The 24,311-nt window shown below is 36.1% G+C and overlaps 3 protein-coding genes and 1 non-coding gene across 6 annotated transcripts in view; 3 read left to right on the top strand and 1 right to left on the bottom strand.

Moving 5' to 3' along the window:
* Positions 1–4,136, top strand: part of LOC128681938 (zinc finger protein 724-like) — a 23,070-nt gene extending 18,934 nt beyond the window's left edge. Inside the window, exon 16 of the mRNA XM_053766275.1 lies at positions 785–4,136. Within this exon, the coding sequence (XP_053622250.1) occupies positions 785–958 (174 nt within the window). The 3' untranslated portion in view covers positions 959–4,136. The remainder of the gene's footprint in view (positions 1–784) is intronic.
* On the top strand, positions 1,119–24,311 carry LOC128681944 (zinc finger protein 239-like). Of its 2 annotated transcripts, none has more exons than XM_053766292.1 (5): positions 1,119–1,195; positions 21,511–21,642; positions 22,428–22,566; positions 23,165–23,260; positions 23,489–24,311. In XM_053766292.1, exons 2-5 carry the CDS (start codon positions 21,580–21,582, stop codon positions 24,154–24,156), a joined length of 966 nt encoding a protein of 321 aa, XP_053622267.1. In that variant the 5' UTR covers positions 1,119–1,195; positions 21,511–21,579; the 3' UTR covers positions 24,157–24,311. The 2 variants fall into 2 exon arrangements, with proteins under 2 accessions (XP_053622267.1, XP_053622266.1); XM_053766291.2 differs by lacking the exon at positions 1,119–1,195 and adding an exon at positions 20,815–21,141.
* Positions 5,847–19,420, bottom strand: LOC128681941 (zinc finger protein 883-like). Of its 2 annotated transcripts, none has more exons than XM_053766285.2 (14): positions 19,090–19,420; positions 18,782–18,938; positions 17,345–17,437; positions 16,768–16,905; positions 14,661–15,236; positions 12,698–12,828; positions 11,461–11,535; positions 10,192–10,330; positions 9,513–9,607; positions 8,933–9,032; positions 8,374–8,514; positions 7,611–7,811; positions 6,954–7,091; positions 5,847–5,960 (listed from the first exon to the last, which is right to left on the bottom strand). In XM_053766285.2, exons 1-14 carry the CDS (start codon positions 19,152–19,154, stop codon positions 5,901–5,903), a joined length of 2,109 nt encoding a protein of 702 aa, XP_053622260.1. In that variant the 5' UTR covers positions 19,155–19,420; the 3' UTR covers positions 5,847–5,900. The 2 variants fall into 2 exon arrangements, with proteins under 2 accessions (XP_053622260.1, XP_053622261.1); XM_053766286.2 differs by having other exon boundaries at positions 19,253–19,420.
* On the top strand, positions 16,391–16,463 carry TRNAQ-UUG (transfer RNA glutamine (anticodon UUG)). The gene has a single exon. It is a non-coding gene; the product is annotated as a tRNA-Gln (tRNA).

The following is a 24,311-nucleotide window of genomic DNA, read 5'->3' as shown; positions in this document are numbered from 1 at the left end:
CGCGATAAACTAAAAAAACTACACTGCACGGATTTTCATGCGGTTTTCTCCAATAGACAGGAGTGATGCGTGAGTAAGGTTCAGGTGTATAATTTATTATGTTTTTACTCGAGCAAAGCCGGGTCGGGTCTAGTCGTACATAATATTAATAAATTAATACATACATCTTGAGGTATAACTGCACATATATACATGCACTGTATGTTAGGTATACAAAAACTTTGCCGCCTTTTGTTATGTCGATTAAAACGTTTATTTTAGAGTACTTTATTAATCCTTTCATTATGTAAGCATTCGTTTGTGAAAATATACAACAATGTAGCATATTCGGGTGCCGAAATATTGAGAAAAATCGTTTACCATAAGAAAAAAAACTTTGAATACTCACGCTGTAAAATTTTCCGAGCCAATAAACGGTCGAAGAAGCTCGGAATACTTCACATGTGAATACTTATTAAAATATGGACTTTGTACAGGTAAGATCTTCAGTCAAAATCAAGTTTATATCAGTTTATGACCACAGTACATACACACACATAATGCAGAACATAACCTAAAATAGTGTTATTATTTTCAGGACAATCCACTCAGTCCTTCCTTTTTCCTTTAAACTCGCACCACGATTGCGTAGAATGTATTTTTGGTCGTAAATCTGCAACAATATTGAAAATTGGCGCTTCTTGCCTCCATTGGCAATGTTTGTGTACCTTACTGGTACAAACCAGTAGCGCCATCTGCGCCGAGCTTGGCACATTTGGAAGTTGTCAATGCCCCCCCGTTTCAGATCCACACCGGGCTGAAGCCGTTCAAGTGCGAGTCGTGCGGCAAGTGCTTCACGACGGCGGGCGAGCAGCGCGCGCACGCGGACCACGTGCACCTCAAGAAGCCCTGGCCGCGTCGTGCGCGCGCGCGCGCTCGCGACGACTGGCAGAAGTGCGCCGTCACTATGGAGGACTGAGTCCTCCCGACGTGAAAAAAGAAAAAACTTTTCTTTAGCACAATAAAAAAAAAACATGACATATATATATATAATAGTAGATATACGGTGACGACACAGTTGCATATGCAACAACTTTAGTGCATTAGTGCATTAGTGCGATAACAGTGAAAAAGTGAGTTGTGGCGAGATTTTCGTGCGCGATATATTAGTGCGATAACAGTGGAAAATTTTAGTGCGATACCTAACTGTGGAGAGGTGAGTTGTGGCGACGTTTACGTATGACAATATTAGTGCGATAACCGGGGAAGATGTTGTGACGACAGTTGCATATACGACAATATTAAAAAAGAAAGAAAAAACTTTATTCGGAAAAAATTACATAGTTAGGCATACAGTTCGCTTATAATACTAATAACATCGTGCCGAAATTGATCCTAGTTCAGATAAATGTTATTTTATTAGTGCGATAACCGTGGAAAATTGAGTTGTGGCGACGTAGACGACTACGGCGCTCTGAAGTCGATTAATCGGTATTTTCTACAAGTATTTCTTAAATTTGTAGAAATTTTAAATTAAGAAAATGCTAGTGAATTTCATTAGTTATATATATTATTACTCTGTCCAAGGAAACCAAGGTTTTAAATCAAAATCATAGACAGTCTTAAAAGTCATGTAAGATGCCTTTAGGCGACTTGAATAAAATCCGACACTAGTGGTAAATCTACTTGACCAATAACTACTATTAACTTGAAACAAATTTGGCGGCTGAAACACGCTTGACCAAATGAATGTCATTAATATGTTTTATTATTTTATTGAAATTATGTAAAATAAATCCTTGGACAGTAAATTAATTATCAAGCGTCATTTTTACGTCGATTCAGAATTCCATATTATAGTATATATATAGTACTCAAAATTGTCGAACGAATATTTTTTTGCATTAATTCTGCAATTTTACAATACAATACACAATACTCTTTATTGCACCAAAAGCGAAATTAACAAAAAAAGAACCATAGAAAAATCAAATAAAAGTCACAAAGGCGGACTTATCGCTAAAGCGATCTCTTCCATTCAACCTTGGGGTGAGAGGAAACGATAATGGAGAGAGGCGTTGGCGCAGTAAATAAAATAAACTAACACATAATATACACACATACATATACATATAATATATAAATATTGATATAAATTTGTAAAAAAAATACCTAAACATACAAATAAATAAGAAAAATAAACAAGTTAGGAGATAGTGGAAAGATAATATGACTTGGCAAGTAGTTTAAATTTGGTCAGAGTACGTGCATTACGGATATCAAGGGGTAGAGCATTCCAAAGTCGAACAGCTTGAACAGAGAAAGATTTAGAGAAAAATTTAGAATTGTGGATGGGAAATCTAAGTCCCATTGAAACCGTGCTACGCAGACTACGAGAAGAGCTATTATCATTACTTAGGCACAATTTTATGCTTTATATGTACAAGGATAAGATCAAAACTCGACAATGCGGAATTGTTATTCAAAGCAAATGATACGCCCTTGTGAAAGACCCCTTAGAATCTCAAATAAGTCTCACAAGATATTGATCTCAGATATTAAAATATATTTATACTTACGTGAAATCAGTAATTTGTAAGTTTTTTGTATTACAAATTCATATGACAATTCGACAATGCATTTTTTAATCTTGACGCAAAATGTAAAATGTGCATTTCCCAAAATGAACACTTGATGCAGAATGCACATCGCGGACGGAACGGGCAAAAGAACGCATTGGTTTTTACTACTATAATGCAATATGATACACACGGAATACGTTATCCCAGCTCCGCACTGTCGCCCAACTCAGACACGACGCCTATGTGAATGAGTGCTTTTATTAACCGCAATGAAACACCAGCAATGTAAAGTTTGGCAAACTGTTCGACGACAGTGTTGAGCCTGCATAAAAAAAATATCAAAATCATTTATTTTTATGGAGATGAGTGTATCATTTTAGATGTGCACGTTTTGCGAAATGCCCATTCTGCGACGAATGTTAATTATACGCGAGACTCGCATTTTTATAAGATTGTGATTTAAAATTTTTTTTTAGTATGTGTGTGTACGTAGAATATACTGAAGTAGTTATATTGTGTATGATATCAACAATATCAAGTGTGAAGTAGAATTATTATGATATTTATTTTGTAATAAAGATGCATTTTGCAGAAATAATCACGTTCACATTACGTCCAGTAATACTCAGTTTATTCCCAAACAGGCCGGCCCATCGATTAGTTGGGTTTGTGTTTGGACTTGGGATTAAATTGGATAATAAACACGTCATATTCTACGTTGCCCGGGGCCCCGCTCCCGTGGGAATTTTGAGATAAAATATAGCCTATAGCAATCTTGGATAATGTACCTTTTCAATGGCGAAAGAATTTTTGAAATCGATGCGGTAGTTTCTGAGATTATCCGCCTCAAGCGCTTACCTCTTTATAATGATAGTATAGATAAAAGAAGCCACATATTTTTAATAAAATCCCAAATTAAAATAATTCATTCCGGACAATATATTGCCTGAATATATTTTATTTAATTTGTATATTTAATACTGGATAAGATTGTAACTATGCTGTTTCGTTTTTAGCAAATTTTAATTGTTTACAAATAATACAAAACTAAACGAGTCTCTCATCTGAAAATATTCCTTGTTTCTTTCCCAACAGTAATGCGTTGAAGCCCAAGATCTGCTGTCCTACTTTTTCCTCTACTTTTTTAAATTATTTGCGTTATATACCTATATAAAGTTGCGATTCAATGCATACAATAAAATAAATATATAATAGAAAAATATACGTTTAAATTTTATTATATTTTGTGAGGATGTATGTTTGTTTATCACGAAAATCGACTGGACGGATTGTTATGAAATTTAGTACAAGAGTACAATATAACCTGGAATAACACAGGGTACTTCCGAAATTCCCACAGGGAGCGAAGCCCCTGGGCGCAGCTAGTCTACCATACGTATTTCTAAGTTTTACTTCTGTAATAACTTCATTTTATGCCTTTCCAAAACTGATCTCCGTTATACAATAATGTAAACTCAGCTTTTATATTTTAAACAAAAATGTACATAATATAATTATATTTATTGTGTATGCGCCTTAGAAGTATTATTTACAAAATAAAGTGATTCAGTCTTACGTTGATTTTTATCTTCATAGTCGTACGGCTGAGGGTCGTAGTCATTACGTGGAATGAGACACACACACACATTTATGGCACTATAAATGGAATGGTTTGCCATTGCCTTCTCCGTTTCACACACAAGTTAATAATCAACCGGTGTGCAGGTTTCCTCACGATGTTTCCCTTCGCCGGAAGCAAGTGTTGGGTCTCTGAAAACATTTAGACAACTATTGCTATACAAACTGATGTGTTACGCTACGAGAAGGATTCGAATTCAAGCGTTTCATTAGAATCGCATTTTTTTTTTAATTGATCATTTATAAAATTAACATTGTACCAGTACTTTACTTATTTATAAAATAGGATAATTACATTGATTACTGTGTACGGTACATTTTAATAAACACGGCGGCGTTCGTGAAATTCACTCTAAAATATCTCTCATCTTAGAAAGAAATAGGTGCGTGTGTGAATGTGAAAGAAATAAGATAGAAAGAGATGGATGGAATGAAGTATTGTCTATTATTTTTAGTGTCGATTCCATGGTTCTGTATGTTTTATTATTACCTACTCATAAAAAAGTTTCATGTGAAATCTTTGTAGTTTGTTGTTTACGTTTTTCAATGAATAAAATCAATCATTATTGATGTTAATAATTTAAAAGAAAATCTTAAGTATCGCGATGTATGGTATGGTATGAGTATTTATTTTGCCATTACTTGTTCACACGGTGCTGCATTTTAGAGTAATCTCGAAAAGTGGTTTTAGCAATGATGGTCTAACAACATACACTGCGAAGAGTAGAAGAAAAAGTAAGCAAAATTCTGACACGGCTGGGGAAGAACCACACAAACCTATGGTTCTTTCACTTTTAGCGCGAGGAACTCTAAATAGGTACTAGGCGGACAGACATTTTGGAATCCTGGACTGCCGGAAGTAGTTACCTATCATCAGTCGATTGAGAAACGTGTCAGAAACGCCGACGTGTTATGACGTGATGTTTTATATCAAATTGTCGTCGTGTCGAAACAAACTTTGTTTTGTTTTTGTTTGTTTTTTGCACTAATTAGTAGTGTACGTAGTGTAGATTACGATGATGTTTGTATGTTTGTTTCAAAGGAAAATTAGGTATGTTTTCGAAACATTTTGAGGCAAAAGTTTGAATTGTACTAGGAGACTATAACTTAAAAGGAGTTTTAACGGACGTTTTGCGGGTGGTGTCAAGTAGGACGGCAATACACCACGTTTTGCTGTCCTTTTCTAGAATTAGGGGATGTCACTACAGAAAAATAAATATTGTTTTTTTTTATTTTTATATGGAAAAAATGTTACAAGATATATTTTTTTTTCATCACCATACAACTCACATGACCCTCGGGGTATGGGCTTGTCACGGCTTTAAATACCATTGACCAAACACCTTGTACATATAGTGACGACCTCGGGGGCGCAGTGGTAAAGTGCTCGCCTCTGAACCGAGAGGTCCGGGGTTCGATCCCCGGTCGGGTCATGATGGAAAATGATCTTTTTCTGATTGGCCCGGATCTTGGATGTTTATCTATGTATGTATTTGTTATAAAATATAGTATCGTTGAGTTAGTATCCCGTAACACAAGTCTCGAACTTACTTTGGGGCTAGCTCAATCTGTGTGATTTGTCCTAAAATGTTATGTTTTTACACGAGCGAAGCCGGGACGGGCAGTAGAGTAATAATACAGTGCTGATTACTTGTAACTATTCATATATTTACACATTGTATATTACAATTTAAAGTTATTTTATTCTAAACCCCCGAAAATCTGGTATCTTTCTTCGTCGCTCGCTTCTTGCTGTGGCACCTGTGAGAATAAATAATATAAATAAATATATTAGCACAAATCACACAGATTGAGCTAGCCCCAAAGTAAGTTCGAGACTTGTGTTATGGGATACAAACTCAACGATACTATATTTTATAACAAATACATATATAGATAAACATCCAAGACCCGGGCCAATCAGAAAAAGATCATTTTCCATCATGACCCGACCGGGGATCGAACCCGGGACCTCTCGGTTCAGAGGCGATCACTTTACCACTGCGCCACCGAGGTCGTCACATTACTCGAGAATATACACGTCATTTTAATTATGGGCAAACTAGCTTTTGCTCGCGGGTTCATCCGCGACAATTTCCCACAGGAACAGTTATATGTCCTTCTCCATACTTCAAACAACATGTATGCAAAATTAGTAGATAGAGCGTGAAGAGGTAACAAACAAACTTACTTTCGCATTTGTATTCATCCCGGAAAACAATAGTTGTAAAATAAAACAGTTTTATCATTCACATGTAATTAGATGTTAGAAAGTCGTGTGCGTTACGCTCCACAAAATGGTCACGGCTATGAGAAATACGATTTCTTTATTTATATATGATAATATAATATACAGGGTCACTGGTATCAAACGCAAAACCTCCTAAAGACTACTCGGGTACATCAAAACAGGCAACTTTTATTCTACGACGTTTCGTGATTCGTAGTTTTTTTTTTCATATAAAAAATAGTTTTTTTTTTTCATATAAATCAATACAATCTAATTTGCGATTCTACACATGTTAACTCTATGTAATAGCCAAGCAACACTAAACAGTACAGTAGCGTTATGTAGCGGAATCGAACATAGAGTTAACGTTTTATAGAAACGACATTAAAAACAAAAAAAAGGAAAAGTGTTGTATTTATTACAGTTTAGACAAAAGCCTCTATGTACCTTATGCGCCTTTGGGAGGTTATGCGTTAGATACCAGTGACCCTGCATATATTTATATGAAGAATATAATCGCATACCGTCTGCCTCTCTCCTCGATTCCTCTTCGGCCAGGGCTTCTTCATGTGCACGTACTGGATGTGTTCCCGCCGCTGACTCGCGTGTTTGAAGCTTTTCCCGCACATCTCGCACTGGAATGGCCTCAGATTCGTGTGAGTCTGGAGGACATGTTGAAAAATTGAAATTAAATTTATTACATACATATTACTTTTATGTTTTTCATAGTGTGGAGAAATTATTAAATTTAGATTTTTAGTCCCAGTTTGTGTTGTATGGGGAAAAAACTATTCGCAAATAATAATAATAATTATCAAATAGGCGATTTCAATAATCATTATTTGTTAATTGATTAATTATAATTGAATTGATTTTTTTATTAATATTTTGAAAAAAAAAAATATTATAATGTTTTGTAACAATTTTATTGCTTCGCTTCAGTGATAATTTTGAGATAAAAAGTATATAATATAATATATAGCCTATAGCAATCTTGGATAATGTACCTTTCTAATGGTGAAAGAATTTTTGAAATCGGTTCGGTAGTTTCGGAGATTACCCGCCTCAAACATACAAACTCACAAACGCTTACCTCTTCATACTAATAATATAGAAGTGTACTAAGTACTTTTACGACTCGTGTCACATAATAAAATCTCGTAAAAATCGTTTACACTCACATACGAATGTCTGTTCAAGTTGGACTTGGAGCTGAGCCGCTTCCCGCAATCCGGGCACACGTATGTCTTCTTCGTGTTCTGATGCAACTTCAGGTGTTGCACGAGACGGTACTTCCGCTGGAACCTCTTGTTGCATTGTGCGCACGAGAACTGTTTCTCGTTAGTGTGCGTGTGACTGTGGTCCACTAGCAGAGCCAGGCTCTGAAACAGACTAGTTTTTAACCCTCGACGCAAAAAGAGGCGTGTTATAAATTGTGTTGAGTGTTTTTTCGACACTCGTTGTTGTTCGTTGTAATCATAATTTATCTAGTTATATTTAAGGTCAGAGAATTGTAAAAAAAAAAGCAAATAATCTAGATATAACTATTTTAGATATATTTAGGATCACTATGATAATTCATAGCCTGTAACAATGCGGCTGGATCTAAATACGAAGATTTAAACTTGGTTGGAAAGTCCATTTGGAAAAAATAATGAAATTATAAAAATTAACTCGACCCACATAAAGAATCCAGATTTCTTAACAACTTTTATTAAGAAGTCATCACCATAAACGTAATATTTAATGTAGCTGTCGAACAAACATTGCTTTTTTTCGCTATTCTAGAACTATTATACCGTTGAGGTGTTCCCTCGTCGGGAGCCGGGGGCAAATGTCACTTCTTGCAAAAAACTTTTTTTTTTATACCGTTGAGGTGTTCCCTCGTCGGGAGCCGGGGGCAAATGTCACTTCTTGCAAAAAACTTTTTTGTATTGCTCTAACCTGAAACATCTTGCCGCACACCTCGCACATGGACTGCGGTCTCACTCGCACGCGGCTCGGGAAGTTGGTTCGGTTCTTGTCGGGGTGCGCGCGGCGGAAGTGCTGGAAGTAGAGCACTGCGTTCGGCAGCTTTTCGTCGCACTGAAATTACAACTTTTATATATACATATATATTTTTTTTGTAGAAAACCACCGTCAACTATGACCGTATAGAGACATAACATCTTTTGTTCCACTTTTGACGAAACGTAATAAATACAACATTTCTTTTTTTTATTTTAATGTCATTTCTATAAAACGTTAACTCTATGTTCGATTCCGCTACATAACGTTACTGTACTGTCGCTCGGCTGTTACATAGAGTTAAAATGTGTAGAATAACAAATTAGATTGTATTTTTTTATATGAAAAAAAAAAAAACTACGAATCACGAAAACTCGTAGAATAAAAGTTGCTTGTTTTGATGTACCCAAGTAGTCTTTAGGAGGTTTTGGGGTTACTGGTATCAAACGCAAATACGCCCAAAGCGATTCTCTGCGTGTTATTTATTATTTCTCACCTGTTCGCAGCATATGGGTCCCTCAGAAATTGCGCCATTTTGTTCGTCCACTTTGCGCGTTCTGTACTGACCTCGGCGCCTTATCAATGGGGCTTTTAACCTGCAAGACATTATCACTACTTACGGTGTTTGAAAACCCAAATTGTATTAATAAATAAATATACAAGGACAAATCACACAGATTGAGTCAGCCCCAATGTAAGTTCGAGACTTGTGTTATGGGTATTGTTTAGTAATAATAGTGAGAATAGTTACTCACTTTATATCTAATCAACTAGATGTTGCCCGGGGCTCCGCTCCCATGGGAATATTGAGTTATATAGCCTATAGCAATCTTGGATAATGTACCTTCCTAATGGTGAAAGAATTTCTGCAATCGGTTCGGTAGTTTCGGAGATTACCCGCCTCAAACATATTGCTGTGTGGTTGTCGTTGCGTCACGATGGGCGCAATGTGATTAGTTCGCTGTGTCTCATTATACGATGGTGAGAAGTGAAATTTTAAGGCAAACCAGCGCTTCGCCCACAGATTGTATTTATATTTGTACACGCGACGATGAGAGAAAGAGATAGCAACTCACGTGTGTTTGGGCGACAACAGCCGATGTTTCTCTAGCGCTGTCTCATTCTGGAAGCGGATGCCACACGGCTCACACATCGGCCCGTCTTCGGGTATCTGTCGAATTACATTCACTTTCACTTCATTCATACAAGACACGAAACAAAAAACATGGACGTAACTAAAGCTTTCACAAGGAGTATCCAAATAAAAAAATAGAGCCCTAACGCCAATTAAATCTATTATATACAAACACCTGTGATTATAACACGCGAGTATAGTCGCGGGTAGCCAGTTTGATTTGAATTAAGAATCGATTATCTAACCGTAATTAATTTTTATTGTTTCTAACCGGCCAGTTAATTTCGAATAACGAACACTTTTATTTTCCCTGTACGAAATTTACGTAAAAAAACGTGTGGTCGTGCAATCCATATTTGAGTGAAACATGTATTACACACAACACGTGAAAAGAACAGTTTTTTTTTTATATTTCTAACCGGCCAGTTGAATCCGAATACCAAATTATTTTTTATTGTATTTTCCATGTACGAAATTGACGTACCGTATAGTCGTGAAATCGAAACCTAATTAAGCTAAAAGTGAAAAAGAACATTTTATTTTTTACAATAGGTATTTCTATCCGGCCAGTTCAAATCGAATAACAAACAGGTTATTTTCCCCGCATGACATTGACGTACCGTTCGGTCGTGCAGGCGGTGTTTGAGCTTCGTGTGCATCTGCACTCCCTTCTGGCTCACGAAGGAGTACCCGCACAGAGCGCACACGAACTCAGACGGGTGTTTGATTCGCACATGGGACATATACGTCGATATTTTCCTATTATGACATAAATAACAAGTTTAAATAAATAAATATATAATATGTCAAATCACACAGATTGAGCTAGCCCCAAGCTTCAAGCTAAGTTCCAAGCTTGTGTTATGGGATACTAACTCAACGATACTATATTTTATAACAAATACATATATAGATAAACATCCAAGACCCGGACCAATCAGAAAAAGATCATTTTACATCAAGACCCGACCGGGGATCGAACCCGGGACCTCTCGGTTCAGAGGCAAGCACTTTACCACTGCGCCATCGATGACTTTTTAGCTGTGCTTCAGCACAGCAAAATTTGTGGTCGTCAAAATCAAAAGGGACCTTATGGCGGCTGGCACTTGGTCTTTATTGCCGTTGTTCCAATACAAAACAAAGATTGGAATTGGCAGCTGATAGGAAACAACGCCTTTCCAAAGCTGTTTGACGTTAGGCAGACGGCCGGTCACAAAAATTACACTATTTTTTTACTTTTTTTTTATGTGTGTGTTTCTGTAGTTCTTTGAATAAACTTTAAAAAAAAGCGACAAATCTTCGAAATTGAAAGGATTTTTTTTTATGCCGACCCCGGGCCTCAAGCGCCACAGAGGTGGACGCGACCGAGATCACACGAAGATGAGACAGCAAGAGACAGAAATCACTACGTATTATATAAGGAAGTCCGTCCCACTATCAATCTGTCTGTATGAACGCGATAAATTGTGTAATACCATAATAAATTTTACACGTAAATCTTATTAATCGTAACCGAGATCGTAATCGTAATCGTAACCGAGCGAAGTCAAGACGAGCCACTAATATACAGGGTCACTGGTATCAAACGCAAAACCTCTTAAAGACTACTTGGGTACATCAAAACAAGCAACATTTACTCTACGACTTTTCGGGATTCGTAGTTTTTTTTTTTCATATAAAAAGAATACAATCTAATTTGCGATTCTACACATGTTAACTCTACGTAATAGCCAAGCAACACGAGACAGTGCAGTAGCGTTATGTAGCAGAATCGAACATAGAGTTAACGTTTTATAGAAACGACATTAAAACTTTAAAAAACCTACCTTATGCGCCTTTGGAAGGTTATGCGTTAGATGCCAGTAGCCCTGTAGGTACAAATAACTTACTGAAACAGCTCGGAGCAGTGCGGGCAACAATATACGGTGCCTTTATGGAAATTCTCGTGACTTTTCGCAGAGTTTCTGTTTGGAAATATAAATTAATGGTCTATAACAGGAAATAGAAATATATCAGGACAAATCACACAGATTGAGCTAGCCCCAAGCTTCAAGCTAAGTTCCAAGCTTGTGTTATGGGATACTAACTCAACGATACTATATTTCATAACAAATACATATATAGATAAACATCCCAGACCCGGGCCAATCAGAAAAATAACATTTTCCATCATGACCCGACCGGGGATCGAACCCGGGACCTCTCGGTTCAGTGGCAAGCACTTTACCACTGCGCCACCGAGGTCGTCAAGCAGGAATGTTATATGTATATGAAATATCTGATTTAGATTTAAAAACTGATCTTACTAATATTAGAAATGCGAAAGTTTGCGAATATGTCTGTCTATAAGTTTGTTACTCTTTCACGCGATATCTACTGGAGGGATTGTTATGAAATTTGGTACACGGGTAGAATATAACCTGGAATAACACATAGGGTACTTTTTATCCCGAAATTCCCACGGGAGCGAATTCCCGGGGCGCAGCTAGTAAATAATAAAATGGTTTTATTTAAATATATAATATGGGTAATATAATTACACAAAAAAGTCTTTGTTTATATTTTTTTAATTTTACAACCTTAGTATAAATTATTTTTTTGTTATTTTGTTATTTCGTACTCAGATAGCAAGCTCCTCATTTATTTATTACTAGATCTCTATTTTTTTTTTTACTAGTTTATGCCAGCGACTTCGCCCGCGTGAATTTCTCTGCAAAAAGCGGAATAGACATGATTTTCATACAAACTTTCAGCCCCCATTATAGCCAATTGGGGGTTTAATTTTGAAAAAATAGCCTACATGCCTTACAAATTTCTTCAAAACAGGTCCAGCGGTTTAGCCGTGAAAGCGGAACAGACAAGACAGACTTTCGCATGTATAATATTAGTGCGGATATTCGCATGCGCATAGTCCGTAAAACATGTTTAACATATTTTAAACACAAATTTATATGTACAGTCAACAGCACAACAAGTTACTCTGCACGAACCTCTATGGCGCGGTAACAGCGGCCGGTTTGCAATGAATTTGTATATGTCGATGTGCTGTTGACTGTACTAATGATTATTACATAAATAAAGAAAACATTATAAAACGAATGAATAAATAAACATTCAAGCACTCACATTCTGGTGGTCGTGTACGGACAAGACCTACAGACATATTTCTGCGCGTGACAGTCCATAATGTGCTTCTTCAGGTGACGCGCCAACACGAACCTTATCTTGCATATATCGCATTCGTTTAAGCCAGCTTTCTAAAATAACATACATGAATGAATGAATGAATAAATGAATGAATGAATGAATGAATGAATGAATGAATGAATGAATGGATGAATGAATGAATGAAAATTTATTGCCAATAATTATACACCACAACACAAAATAATGATAACAAACATTCACACAATAATACAACATAGTATCGATCTCTGTGCATGTGGATCGAAAGGTCTCAGGTTCGTATCCTACTCGAGCCATATGAGTATACCAATCTGATTTATTATATAGTAGTTAGTTTCAGGGACCGGACCGCTATCCCTTTGACGGGTTTTGAAGGGGTTTTTGGAATGGGTTTGCTTTCGAAAGCCGTTCGGTGCTGTAACCCGTTCAATTTGCTTTGGTAAGCGCTATATCAACGACTACAAAACCCTTTCTTTGAGGAAAGTCATACCAATGGGTTACCCGTTCAGATAGCAGGCTAATTTATGCTTTAAGCTCAGACAATACGGTCTTAATTTGAATAAATTGCAATGCGCAATATATACCTACTAAGCGCGTGCGGTAAAGCGGTGCGTTATAATTTACACGATTCAATGTGTCGTTTCGTGTGTTTTAGGCTCTTCTCACACGGAGCTATGCAAATTTGCGCAGGAGCGGGGTGTGATGAAAACTACACCCCTCTCCCCCCGCAGGCATTTAAGGGGTAAGCCAAACAGGGTAAGCGCTATAACGAACGGGTTATCCCTTCGAAAGAGTTAGCCATATCATATGGGAAATCATTTGAAAGGTTTAGCCTCACCATATGGGATAGTCATTGGATTGGGTTAGCCATTGAACAGGTTACACAAGAATATGGGAAAGCTTTTCAATGGATTAATCCAACGAACGGCTTATCCGGTCCCTGGTAGTTTTCATCGACTACCACTTGCTTCCGGTGAAGGAAAACATCGTGAGGAAACCTGCACACTGGTGGACAGTTTAGTTCACTAGTGTGTATGCTACTACCAAGCACTAGACGGCGGTAAGTAGTCGCAAAAGTCATGTCAGATGCCTTTAGGCGACTTGAATAAAATCTGACGTCAGTGTTGGCACACTCAATCTACCTGTCCCTAATCTTGAAAATTACACAACAGTTTTTTTTTAAAGATAGTGCTATTACTGAGGAAGGTTTATGTATTTGTTATGGTTATACCAGAGCGAAGACTGGTCTGGCCGCTAGTAATTGTATAAAAGACATGTAAAACAAAACAATTCATAGACAAATCCTGCGCGGTCCGTCATAGACAACCTTTTTGACATACGACAGTCTAAGTAAAAAAAAATCCACATTGGCCTGATTCTGACGTCGGATTTAACATCTAACTGATCCTTATTTCGTGGGCAATCAACAATAATTATAAAAATATATATATATGAAATGTTTGTTTAAAGTTATGAAATAGCCATAATATCATAATAATTAACTCAAATGTGAAATGTAACACCCGCCTTTTTGGAAGTTCGTTGACCCCGATACCATTTTTCACCAGAAAGGTGAACAATTCGGCAGCTGCTACTCGTTCACTAGTGCGGTCGACTCAGTCTAGCTTGAAATCCGAGCACACCTAGTTTTAACACCCGTTGACCTGAAGAGGCGTGTTTTTCGCTTTTCTTTTGGCAGAGAAAGAGAGAGAGAGAGAGCTAATTCTATATCCTTCAAATTAACTACAGATATATACTAAACTAGCTTTTGCCCGCGGTTTTCCCACATAAATTACACAAACTTTCACCCCCCATTATAATCAATTGAGGGTTGATATTTGAAGACAGACATACAGACTTTCGCATTTATAATATTAGTATGGATAGATGAAGACATACTTACATCAGAATGTTTATACATATGCAAAGTATAAGATCCTTCTTCGCCAAATCCCTTGTAACATATCAAGCATTTGTACTGAGAATTCTTGAAATTCAAAGACAGCTTCCTTTTATCAATTTCCTTGCGCTGCTCTTCCACATTCAAATTCGTAATTTCAAATATCGTTTCGTCCAATCTACTCCCTCTCAATTTGAGTTTGTCGACTTTTATCGGATCTTTATTTATTTTCCTTTTCTGTTTCATTCCAAGCTGCCTGTCACTTTTAGCTTTTGTCTTTGGCGTTACTTCAGTTTTGATTTCGGCCGGTTCAACTACTATATTGTTTACTGCGGTGAATAATTCTGGCGAAACGCTCCTCTCGTCTATGGAATTGTCGGAAAAGTTTATTTCCTCTTTGATATCGTCAGCAACCACATTGTCTTTTAAAACTACGTAAGCGTCTAGTTTTATATCTGTGTTCTCGTCGTCTTCTTGTATTATTAAATCGAATTCATCGTGGGTTGTACCTTTATGTGTTAGTGTACTTGTTAGATTGTTTTGTAAACGGTCTATGCTTAATATACTGTCTGTTGTGAGCTGAAACAGTTTGAATGACTACATGAGACACAATATCAATTTTACTAAAATCAATTTGAAAATGTTTTTACAAAAAGTTGAGTTTATTTCGGCATTTCTTCTCAGCGCAGCGGTAGTTCCGAAATACCAGCAGTTTGTAGCTTGTGAGAAATTACTATTTAATATAAAAATTGACGTGAAAAAATGCCTGTGAAGGCCTAATTTCTGAATAAATGATTTGAATTTGAATTTTAGCCTATAAAAAAAAAAACTAAAACAATCAATTCACGATCTTCCGTAGCAGCGCGGCCAGCTGCAGCCGGCGCCGTCGACTGAGACTATTACATCACGCAAATGTGTCGTTCCAATACAAAAGGATGCCTGTACTGGGCTGAAGCGGTGATGGTGTAATGGTTAAGACGCCCGCCTGTGGATCGAAAGGTCCCAGGTTCAAATCCTACTCGTGCCACATGGGTTTGTATACCAATCTGACTCATATATAGTATAGTTTTCATCATCTACCACTTGCTTCCGGTGAAGGAAAACATCGTGAGGAAACCTGCACACTGGTTGATTCTTATTGACTTGTGTGTGAAATGGAGAAAGCAATGTTGTGTGTGTTTCATTCCACGTAACAACCACGACCCTCAGCCATGAGGAATACGACTATGAAGAAGACTGGGCAGATTCTATTTCGGAAATATTTGAGTTTTCGTGAAAAAAAAAAAAGGTGGAAAATTTTCATTTTTGCTATTTTAATTGATTTTAAATTTTAATACAACATGCATTATGCTACATTTTCCTACAATAAATGTACCTAAATTATGTACACAACGTGAGCAAATTGCAATTGTACGTTTAGTATTAAATTCAACTTTTACTATTAAATTTTAAACTTTCAATGTCTGTTTCCCAACAATTTGATTTTTGCAAGTGTGAACTTTGAAAATTAATATAATCACAATAAATGTGAATAAAGTTAATTGTTCCATACTAGATGTTGCCCGGGGCTTCGCTCCCGTGGGAATTTTGAGATAAAATATAGCCTATAGCAATCTTGGATAATGTACTTTTCTAATGGTGAAAGAATTTTTTAAATCGGTTCGGTAGTTTCGGAGATTACCCGCCTCAAACATACAAACTCACAAACGCTTACCTCTTTGTAATAATAATACGACCTCGATGGCGCAGTGGTAAAGTGCTTGCCTTTGAACCGAGAGGTCCCGGGTTCGATCCCCGGTCGGGTCATGATGGAAAATGATATTTTTCTGATTGGCCCGGTTCTTGGATGTTTATCCATATGTGTATTTGTTATAAAATATAGTATCGTTGAGTTAGTATCCCATAACACAAGTCTCGAACTTACTTTGGGGCTAGCTCAATCTGTGTGATTTGTCATAATATAATTATTTATTTATTTTATTTATTTATATAGATTATCAACAACTATTTAACTATCTGAATACAGCCTTAACTCAATACCACTCAAGCGGTATCTAACCGCTTGGAACGCCACATATAGCTAGTAACAGAGCTAAAACAATCCACTCACAATATCACCGCGTCGTCGCTGTGCGGCTAACAGCAGCTGCTGCGCTTGGCGTGCGGTCTGCCGCAGCCGGCGACCGCTGACAGCGCGCTGGGCACACTCCCAGCACAACAAGTGTGGGATGCTGGACGACCGAGACAGCTGGGACAATGAGATAATTTACGAAAAATTATATAATTGACACCACTTATAGTTTATTTTGTGCAAATAAATTTTGACGACCTCGGTGGCTTAGTGGTAAAGCTCGGTCGGTTAAAGGTTCGATCTCCGGTCGGCTCATGATGGAAATAATTTTTTTCTGATTGGCCCGAGTCTGGGTTGTTTATCTATATATGTGTATGTTATAAAATATAGTATCGTTGAGTTAGTATCCCGTAACACAAGTCTCGAACTTACTTTGGGGCTAGCTCAATCTGTGTGATTTGTCATAATATATATTTATTTATTTATAAAAGCAGACCCCGTACCCAAAACAATTGAATTGAATTTTATAATACGATTCATATTATGTTCCTAAATTAAACTGGACCATTTGTGTTGTTATGTAATAGTTGATTGTGGGCCAGTACAATACACTTACCGTAAGGCCTGTGAGTTCTTCATAAGCTTTGCCCAAAGCGTTGGTTTTCATGTCATACAGCTTTCTCCCAACAGCTAAGCATATACGACAGAACTGAAAAGAAAGAATATTATATTTCTCTTATAACATACAAAAGCAGTTAATTTAAGAATGAAGTTGTTTCGACAACAACCTCAAGAGAAATATAGGAGCACTCTACTGTACTCTGCTTCCTGCCAGATGTGTGTGTGTTTTGTTTGGAGATTTTATGTAATCTTCTTGAAACTGTTGACCGAATGTGTATTGACTATATTCTCATTGAGTTTGATAAAATCTCTACTACATCTACTTTGACGACCTCGGTGGCGCAGTGGTAAGGTTCTTGCCACTGAACCGAGAGGTCCCGGGTTCGATCCCCGGTCGGGTCATGATGGAAAATTATCTTTTTCTGATTGGTCCGGGTCTTGGATGTTTATCTATATATGTATTTGTTATAAAAATATAGTATCGTTGAGTTAGTATCCCATAACACAAGTCTCAAACTTACTGTGGGGCTAGCTCAATCTGTGTGATTTGTCCTAATATATTTATTTATTTATTTATGTAGGATTAAAATTTATTATTTACATAATAATAACTTCTCACATAGCAGGGTTTGCAAATTAATTAGTAAAAAAATATGTTATGTTACTATATTATTTGTGATACATTTTTCATGTTACAATGATCTTGTTGCATTAAATTCATCGAAATAAAATCATAAATTCAAATTCAAGACATTTATTCAGAAATTACAACCTTCACAGGCACTTTTTCATGTCAATTTTTATATTAAATAGTAATTCCTCACAAGCTACAAACTACTGGCATTTGGGTACATTCAGAACAACCACTGCTGAGAAGAAATGCCAAAACCCATTTGTACAGTGTTGGTCCCAGTTATCATGAACCAGAAGGGCTTACCATTATTGTTGTTATCATATCCGACTGCAAACTGTTGAAGAATATGAATGCTGTCATATCCTAGATGCTTACGTTAAAGAATTGTCATGGAAACTGAAGCGATTTGGGAAATTTCAACCATTTACAACAAGCTGAGCTAGATGAAATTTAACTTCCAGGAATTGATTACAGACGGCAATGTAATTTTCTATCCTACCCATACCAAAATTTAACAATGACTTTGACGACCTCGGTGGCGCAGTGGTAAAGTTCTTGCCACTGAACCGAGAGGTCCCGGGTTCAATCCACGGTCGGGTCACGATGGAAAATGATCTTTTTCTGATTGGCCCGGGTCTTGGATGTTTATCTATATATGTATATGTTATAAAAATATAGTATCGTTGAGTTAGTATCCCATAACACAAGTCTCGAACTTACTTTGGGGCTAGCTCAATCTGTGTGATTTGTCCTAATATATTTATTATTTATTTATTTACTTGTAATTTTCTATCTTACCAATAACAATTTAGGAACGGCGCCTGCCCTCAGTTGTCCAGACGCAAGAACATCGTCGTAATTGAAGTGTAAAGAACAGACATACGTAATACTGTCAATTTTACTAGTGTCAATAACATTTTGCCATTTTTCTCTCTCGTGCACATTGCTGGGAACTCTGTGGATATTAGAATTACGTATCTGACGTTAAACTGTATAGAACAAATTAAAATGTTTATAAATGTAGTGTTACGACCATGGTTACGACAAAGCACACAACAACCAATTGTGTTAGTTCAAGTTTAATTGTTTACTGTATTATTACTTACGCGTGAAAACTAATTTCACTACATCCATTATGTGGGTTTGAGCATCCTATAACGGCGCACTGCATTTTAATATATTTAATATAACCTTTTGCACAAACACCGAAAAACTTTTATACATAGGTCCACTGTCATTGCATTTCTAGACATGTAGAATATATAATACCTTTAATTCCACATGGAATATTTTATATCACTACACTAAGTAATACGAAGTTGTAAGTATCAGGCTGACTTAACACAAACAAGTGGAAGAGAATATCGAAATTATGTCTATAAAATTGATCAGACGCTCACATCATAAAAAAAGTACTCTCTCTGTGCTCTGCTCTAGGTATGAGCAAAAATATCGATATATCAAAATATCGATATTTTTTCAGAAAATCTATATAAATCAAGGATATTTTTTCCAGCGATATGTCGATTTTCGATATTTATTTCAGGATATCAATTTCGTATCAAAATCGATATATTTTTCCAATCCGATTTCCAAAAAAAAGGAAGAGTAAATTCGATATATTTTTCGAAAGAAAAGGAAAAGACTAAGAAAATATCTATATATCAAATTATGGATATTTTTTATTATTTCAAAAATGTAACGATAAATATACATATATATCGATACTTTTTTTCCCATTTGCCCATCCCTACTCTGCTCGCATCGCTTTGGTAGGTAGATACCTCTCATATCTATGTGACAGCCTATGGTGACAGTGACAGCCCCCTAGTTTAACTGTGTGACAAACATGGATATATAGGTAACAGGTACCATGGACTTAGTAAGTACTTATGTAAGGAGTACATACGAATTCCATGGTAGGTACGTACGGAGTACCTACTGACAAGACCTTAGGACAACTTAGCACAAGACCAAAAGACAGACAGACAGTGTCATTTCTTTTTCTCCGTCTTCAAATATGTAACCAAGGTTATAATTATAGTGTGTTTGGTTGTATATCTTTGTTTAGTTTGAGATTTAGTTATTCAAGTTATTCATGTTTAGGTTATTTATAGAAATACATACTACAACTAAAAACTATTGTTCTTGTTCGTCTCGTCCATGTTATTAGTATTCTACGTAACCTATACTAGGTGTATACATAGATTACAGCACTGTATGTTAGGTACACAAAAGCTTTACCGCCTTTTGCTATGTAGATGAAAACTTTTATTTTAGAGTACTTTATTAATCCTTTCATTATGTAAGCATTCGTTTGTGAAAATATACAACTATGTAGCATATTCGGGTGCCGAAATATTGGGAAAAATCGTTTTCCATAAGATAAAAAAACTTCGAAAACTATGGGTGGTATACGCCTCACGAGCCAGTAAACGGTCGAAAAGAAACTCGGAACACTTAACACGTGAATACTTATTAAAATGTGGACTTCATACAGGTAAGATCTTCAGTCAAAATCAAGTTTATATATCAGTTTATGACCACAGTTGAACAAATAATGCAGAACATAACCTAAAAAAGTGTTATTATTTTAAGTATAATCCACTATATCCTACCTTTTTCCTTGAAACTCGCACCACGATTGCGTAGAAAGTATTTTTGGTCGTAAATCTGCAACAATATTGAAAATTGGCGCTTTTTGCCTCCGTTGACAATGTTTGTGTACCTTATTTGTACCAGTAGCGCCATCTGTGCTGAGCTTCGCATAATATGCCCTATGAGGAACGTACAGCGACGCTGCGCAAAGTAAAATCCATCTCAACATGACATGTGTATAAAAATGTACTCTGTGATCTCAACATCGAAATGCCGATGCAAAAAAAAAATCATTGTGTTTAAAATGTCATGTCAATACGGCAATATAAATTTGATTTAGTTTTTTTTCTTTTTACTTAATTCGTTTTTATTTTATATGTAATGAATGCAATAACATATAGAATTTTCCTTCCAATTTTCGTTTCGTAGAGCAATCGCGTCTCAAAAATCATACCAATAACATGGCTGTGTGCAGGATGTGTTTGGCGTCCAACTTAAACTTGTATTCTATTGTGAACACTCCTTTACATGGAGTTTATGAGAAACTAACTAATGTGCCGGTAAGCATATATTGGGAAATTTCTAATTTGTCGTATTAGGTACCGAAAAAGGTCACTAATGCCGAACTGCAATCTGACTGCAAACTGCAATTTAAAAAAAAATTCCAAAACTATACTTTTCTAAAAAAGAAAAGCTTGCCCCTCCCCCTAAACCCTATTTTGAAAAAAACAACTAAATATATGGACTGGGTTCATAACCTAATAGAAACACAGATGCCAGTTGCAAATAGACAATTTATTTTTCTTTTTTGTTTTGATACATTACTCTAACATTAAAAGCACTGCCGAATATCAAAAATTTTGCCCATTGTATATATTTTATCTCTCTTTTTCACTGCTTCTAAATTGAGTTTATACATTGTGTTCCAGTTGCATGCAGACCTTAGACCCATAGCAATCTGTTACATCTGCTATGCTCAGCTTAACAAATGTTATAATATGATTATAACTTCGATCAAAGCTAACAATGTGCTCACCGAAATACTACAAAGATATATGGAGGTAATTATTCAATTTGGTTCCACTCTAAATAGTACCACACCATATCCTTTCGCGGATATCTATTTCTTCAGTTGCTTGGTGCGACTATGCCAGCCTCATGGGGAAATTCCATTTTATTTGGTATTATGTCTGCCTTTGCGTCATCACCCCTCTCCAGATATCATAAAAAGAGACTATAGTACATAACTTATGGTAGCTAGTAGATAACAACAGTATTCCCAAGGAGAATTGACGTAAAATTCTGATTATTATGATAATCAGAATTTTAAGTTTGTTTTTTTACAGGGTACGCGGCGTCACAGACGCGAATGATACCTTGAAGATGTGAAGATGAGATAGTGAAATATAGAGGTGGTGACTGAACAATATAATAAATATAAAATCTAATACAAAAATTGCTTTAGTACTTGTTCGGCTGGAAGAAAGATACTATACTACCTGGTTATACTATAGTCATCATCATATCATGTGTGTTATCACTAACACTGGCGTTAGATTTTATTCAAATCGCCTAAAGGCATCTGACATGACTTTTGCGACTACTCACCGCCGTCTAGTGGCAGGCAGTCGCATACACACTAGTGAACTGTCCACCAGTGTGCAAGTTATCTCACGATGTTTTCCTTCACCGGAAGCAAGTGGTGGTCTATGAAAAATACTATATATGAGTCAGATTGGTATACAAACTCATATGGCACGAGTAGGATAAATAGCACAGGCAGGCGTCTTAACCATTACACCACAACCACTTCAGTTTTAAAGGTCTATTTGACCTTTAATTTCAGATCTCTCCAAAATCAGTGGCAATGCTAGACCCCATGGCCAGCACATCTATGTCCACATCATACTGCATATCACCCCTGAATCATTTCTGCTACCCTGACATGTCGGAGACCACAGCTATGGAATGTGAGGAGCCTAATGGTATATCATATTTTATTTATTCTGGCATATTTTGTCCGAGTAAAATAGGTATCTTTTATTTTCTATAAAATTATATATATATCATGTTCAGTAAAATTTATTAAACATACAAACTATTAAGAGGACTCCATATTTTGTTAATAATAAACAAAATAATAAATATTTTGTCCCATCCGATACAAATAAAAAAATATTACTAAAAAATATGACTAGTATTTTTTTGTATAGCAGTGCAGGCATCTATTACGCTTATATATACATATAATTGCATGTAACATAATGTATAATATAGGGATGTTAGATGATCCTGTCCACTTATCTGAATATATCTTCGAAATATTTAAAATTTAATTTAAAAAAAAGTTTTTTAATCCTTTCACCGCGATACTTTTGTGTAACACTTTACAATCAGTGGTTTTTGGTCGCATATACGAGTATATGATGCTCTTGAAACGGGCACGAAAATTTTTGTCGTACTAATTCGGTGTGGTACAGGTTCGGTATAAAGTACGACCCTATTTACACGGGCTCGTGATGGAAATGGAAGTATTTCTTTTCAAGAATATTTTAAATTAAGTAGTAACGTTATTATTTTCAGTTTCCACACGAAATGACTCCGATGCATACACTACAGCCGAAAGCAGCGACACCGATGATTCAAGCGAGAAACAATCATATGCGTTGGGTAGAAAAGGTCAGTTTACTTTGCAAAATCAATATTTTTATAGCATTCAAAGTTAATGACATATTAGTATATGGATTCTATTACTTAAGTAAGTAATCCACTTTATATATGCTATTTCACACATAAGTTTTTAAGATCGAAAGCAGTCACATTATTTCATTTATTTCTTAATACATAAACAAACTTTTTAATTAAAAATGTAACACATTTATATATGCAACACATTATTGTTAACAGGAGCTCAGAAACGACAGGCAACAAAGAAAGCTAGGGAAAAAGAAACGCTGAGAAATTTGAAGACGCAAAGTGGCGAGAAACCTTACGAATGTAATATCTGCAATCAAAGGTTTAAGTTTGTAGGAAATTTAAAAATACATTTGCGAACACACAGCGGTGAGAAACCTTACGAATGTAATATTTGCTTGCGTAAATATAGTGAAAAGGGCTCTCTTAATAGGCATTATAAAGTGCATTCAGGCGAGAAACCATATGAATGTAGTGTTTGTCAACGTAGGTTTAACCATAACAGTAATTTAATCATACATTTAAGGAAACACACCGGTGAGAAACCTTACGAATGCAACGTCTGCCAACGGAGGTTTAACCAAATAAGTAATTTAAGGACTCATTATAGAAAACATACGAACGAAAACCCTTATCAATGCAATATGTGCCCAAGAAGGTTCAGTCAAAATGGTAATTTGATTAAGCATCTGAGAAAACATACGGGCGAGAAACCTTACGAATGTAATGTTTGTTTGCGTAAGTTTAGCGAGAAAGGGTCTTTGAATAGACATTCTAAAATACATACCGGCCAGAAACCTTACGAATGCAGCGTATGTCAACGCAAGTTTAACGACAATAGTAATTATATTAAACATTTTCGGAAACATTCAGCTCAATAGTTTAATAATGTGAAAGTTTGCACATCATTGTGCTAAATTTAACTACCGGATAATTCTTGATGAATTTCTGTACACGGGTAGAAAATAACTAGGAAATTCCTATTCGAGAAATGCCCAGCGGTAGCTAGTTACTATCAAATAATTTATTAAGAAAT

Source organism: Plodia interpunctella, chromosome 29 (genome assembly GCF_027563975.2).
Source record: "Plodia interpunctella isolate USDA-ARS_2022_Savannah chromosome 29, ilPloInte3.2, whole genome shotgun sequence".
Lineage (NCBI taxonomy): Eukaryota > Metazoa > Arthropoda > Insecta > Lepidoptera > Pyralidae > Plodia > Plodia interpunctella.
The sequence above is the reverse complement of the archived record's forward strand: the minus strand, read 5'-3'. Positions and strand labels throughout refer to the sequence as shown.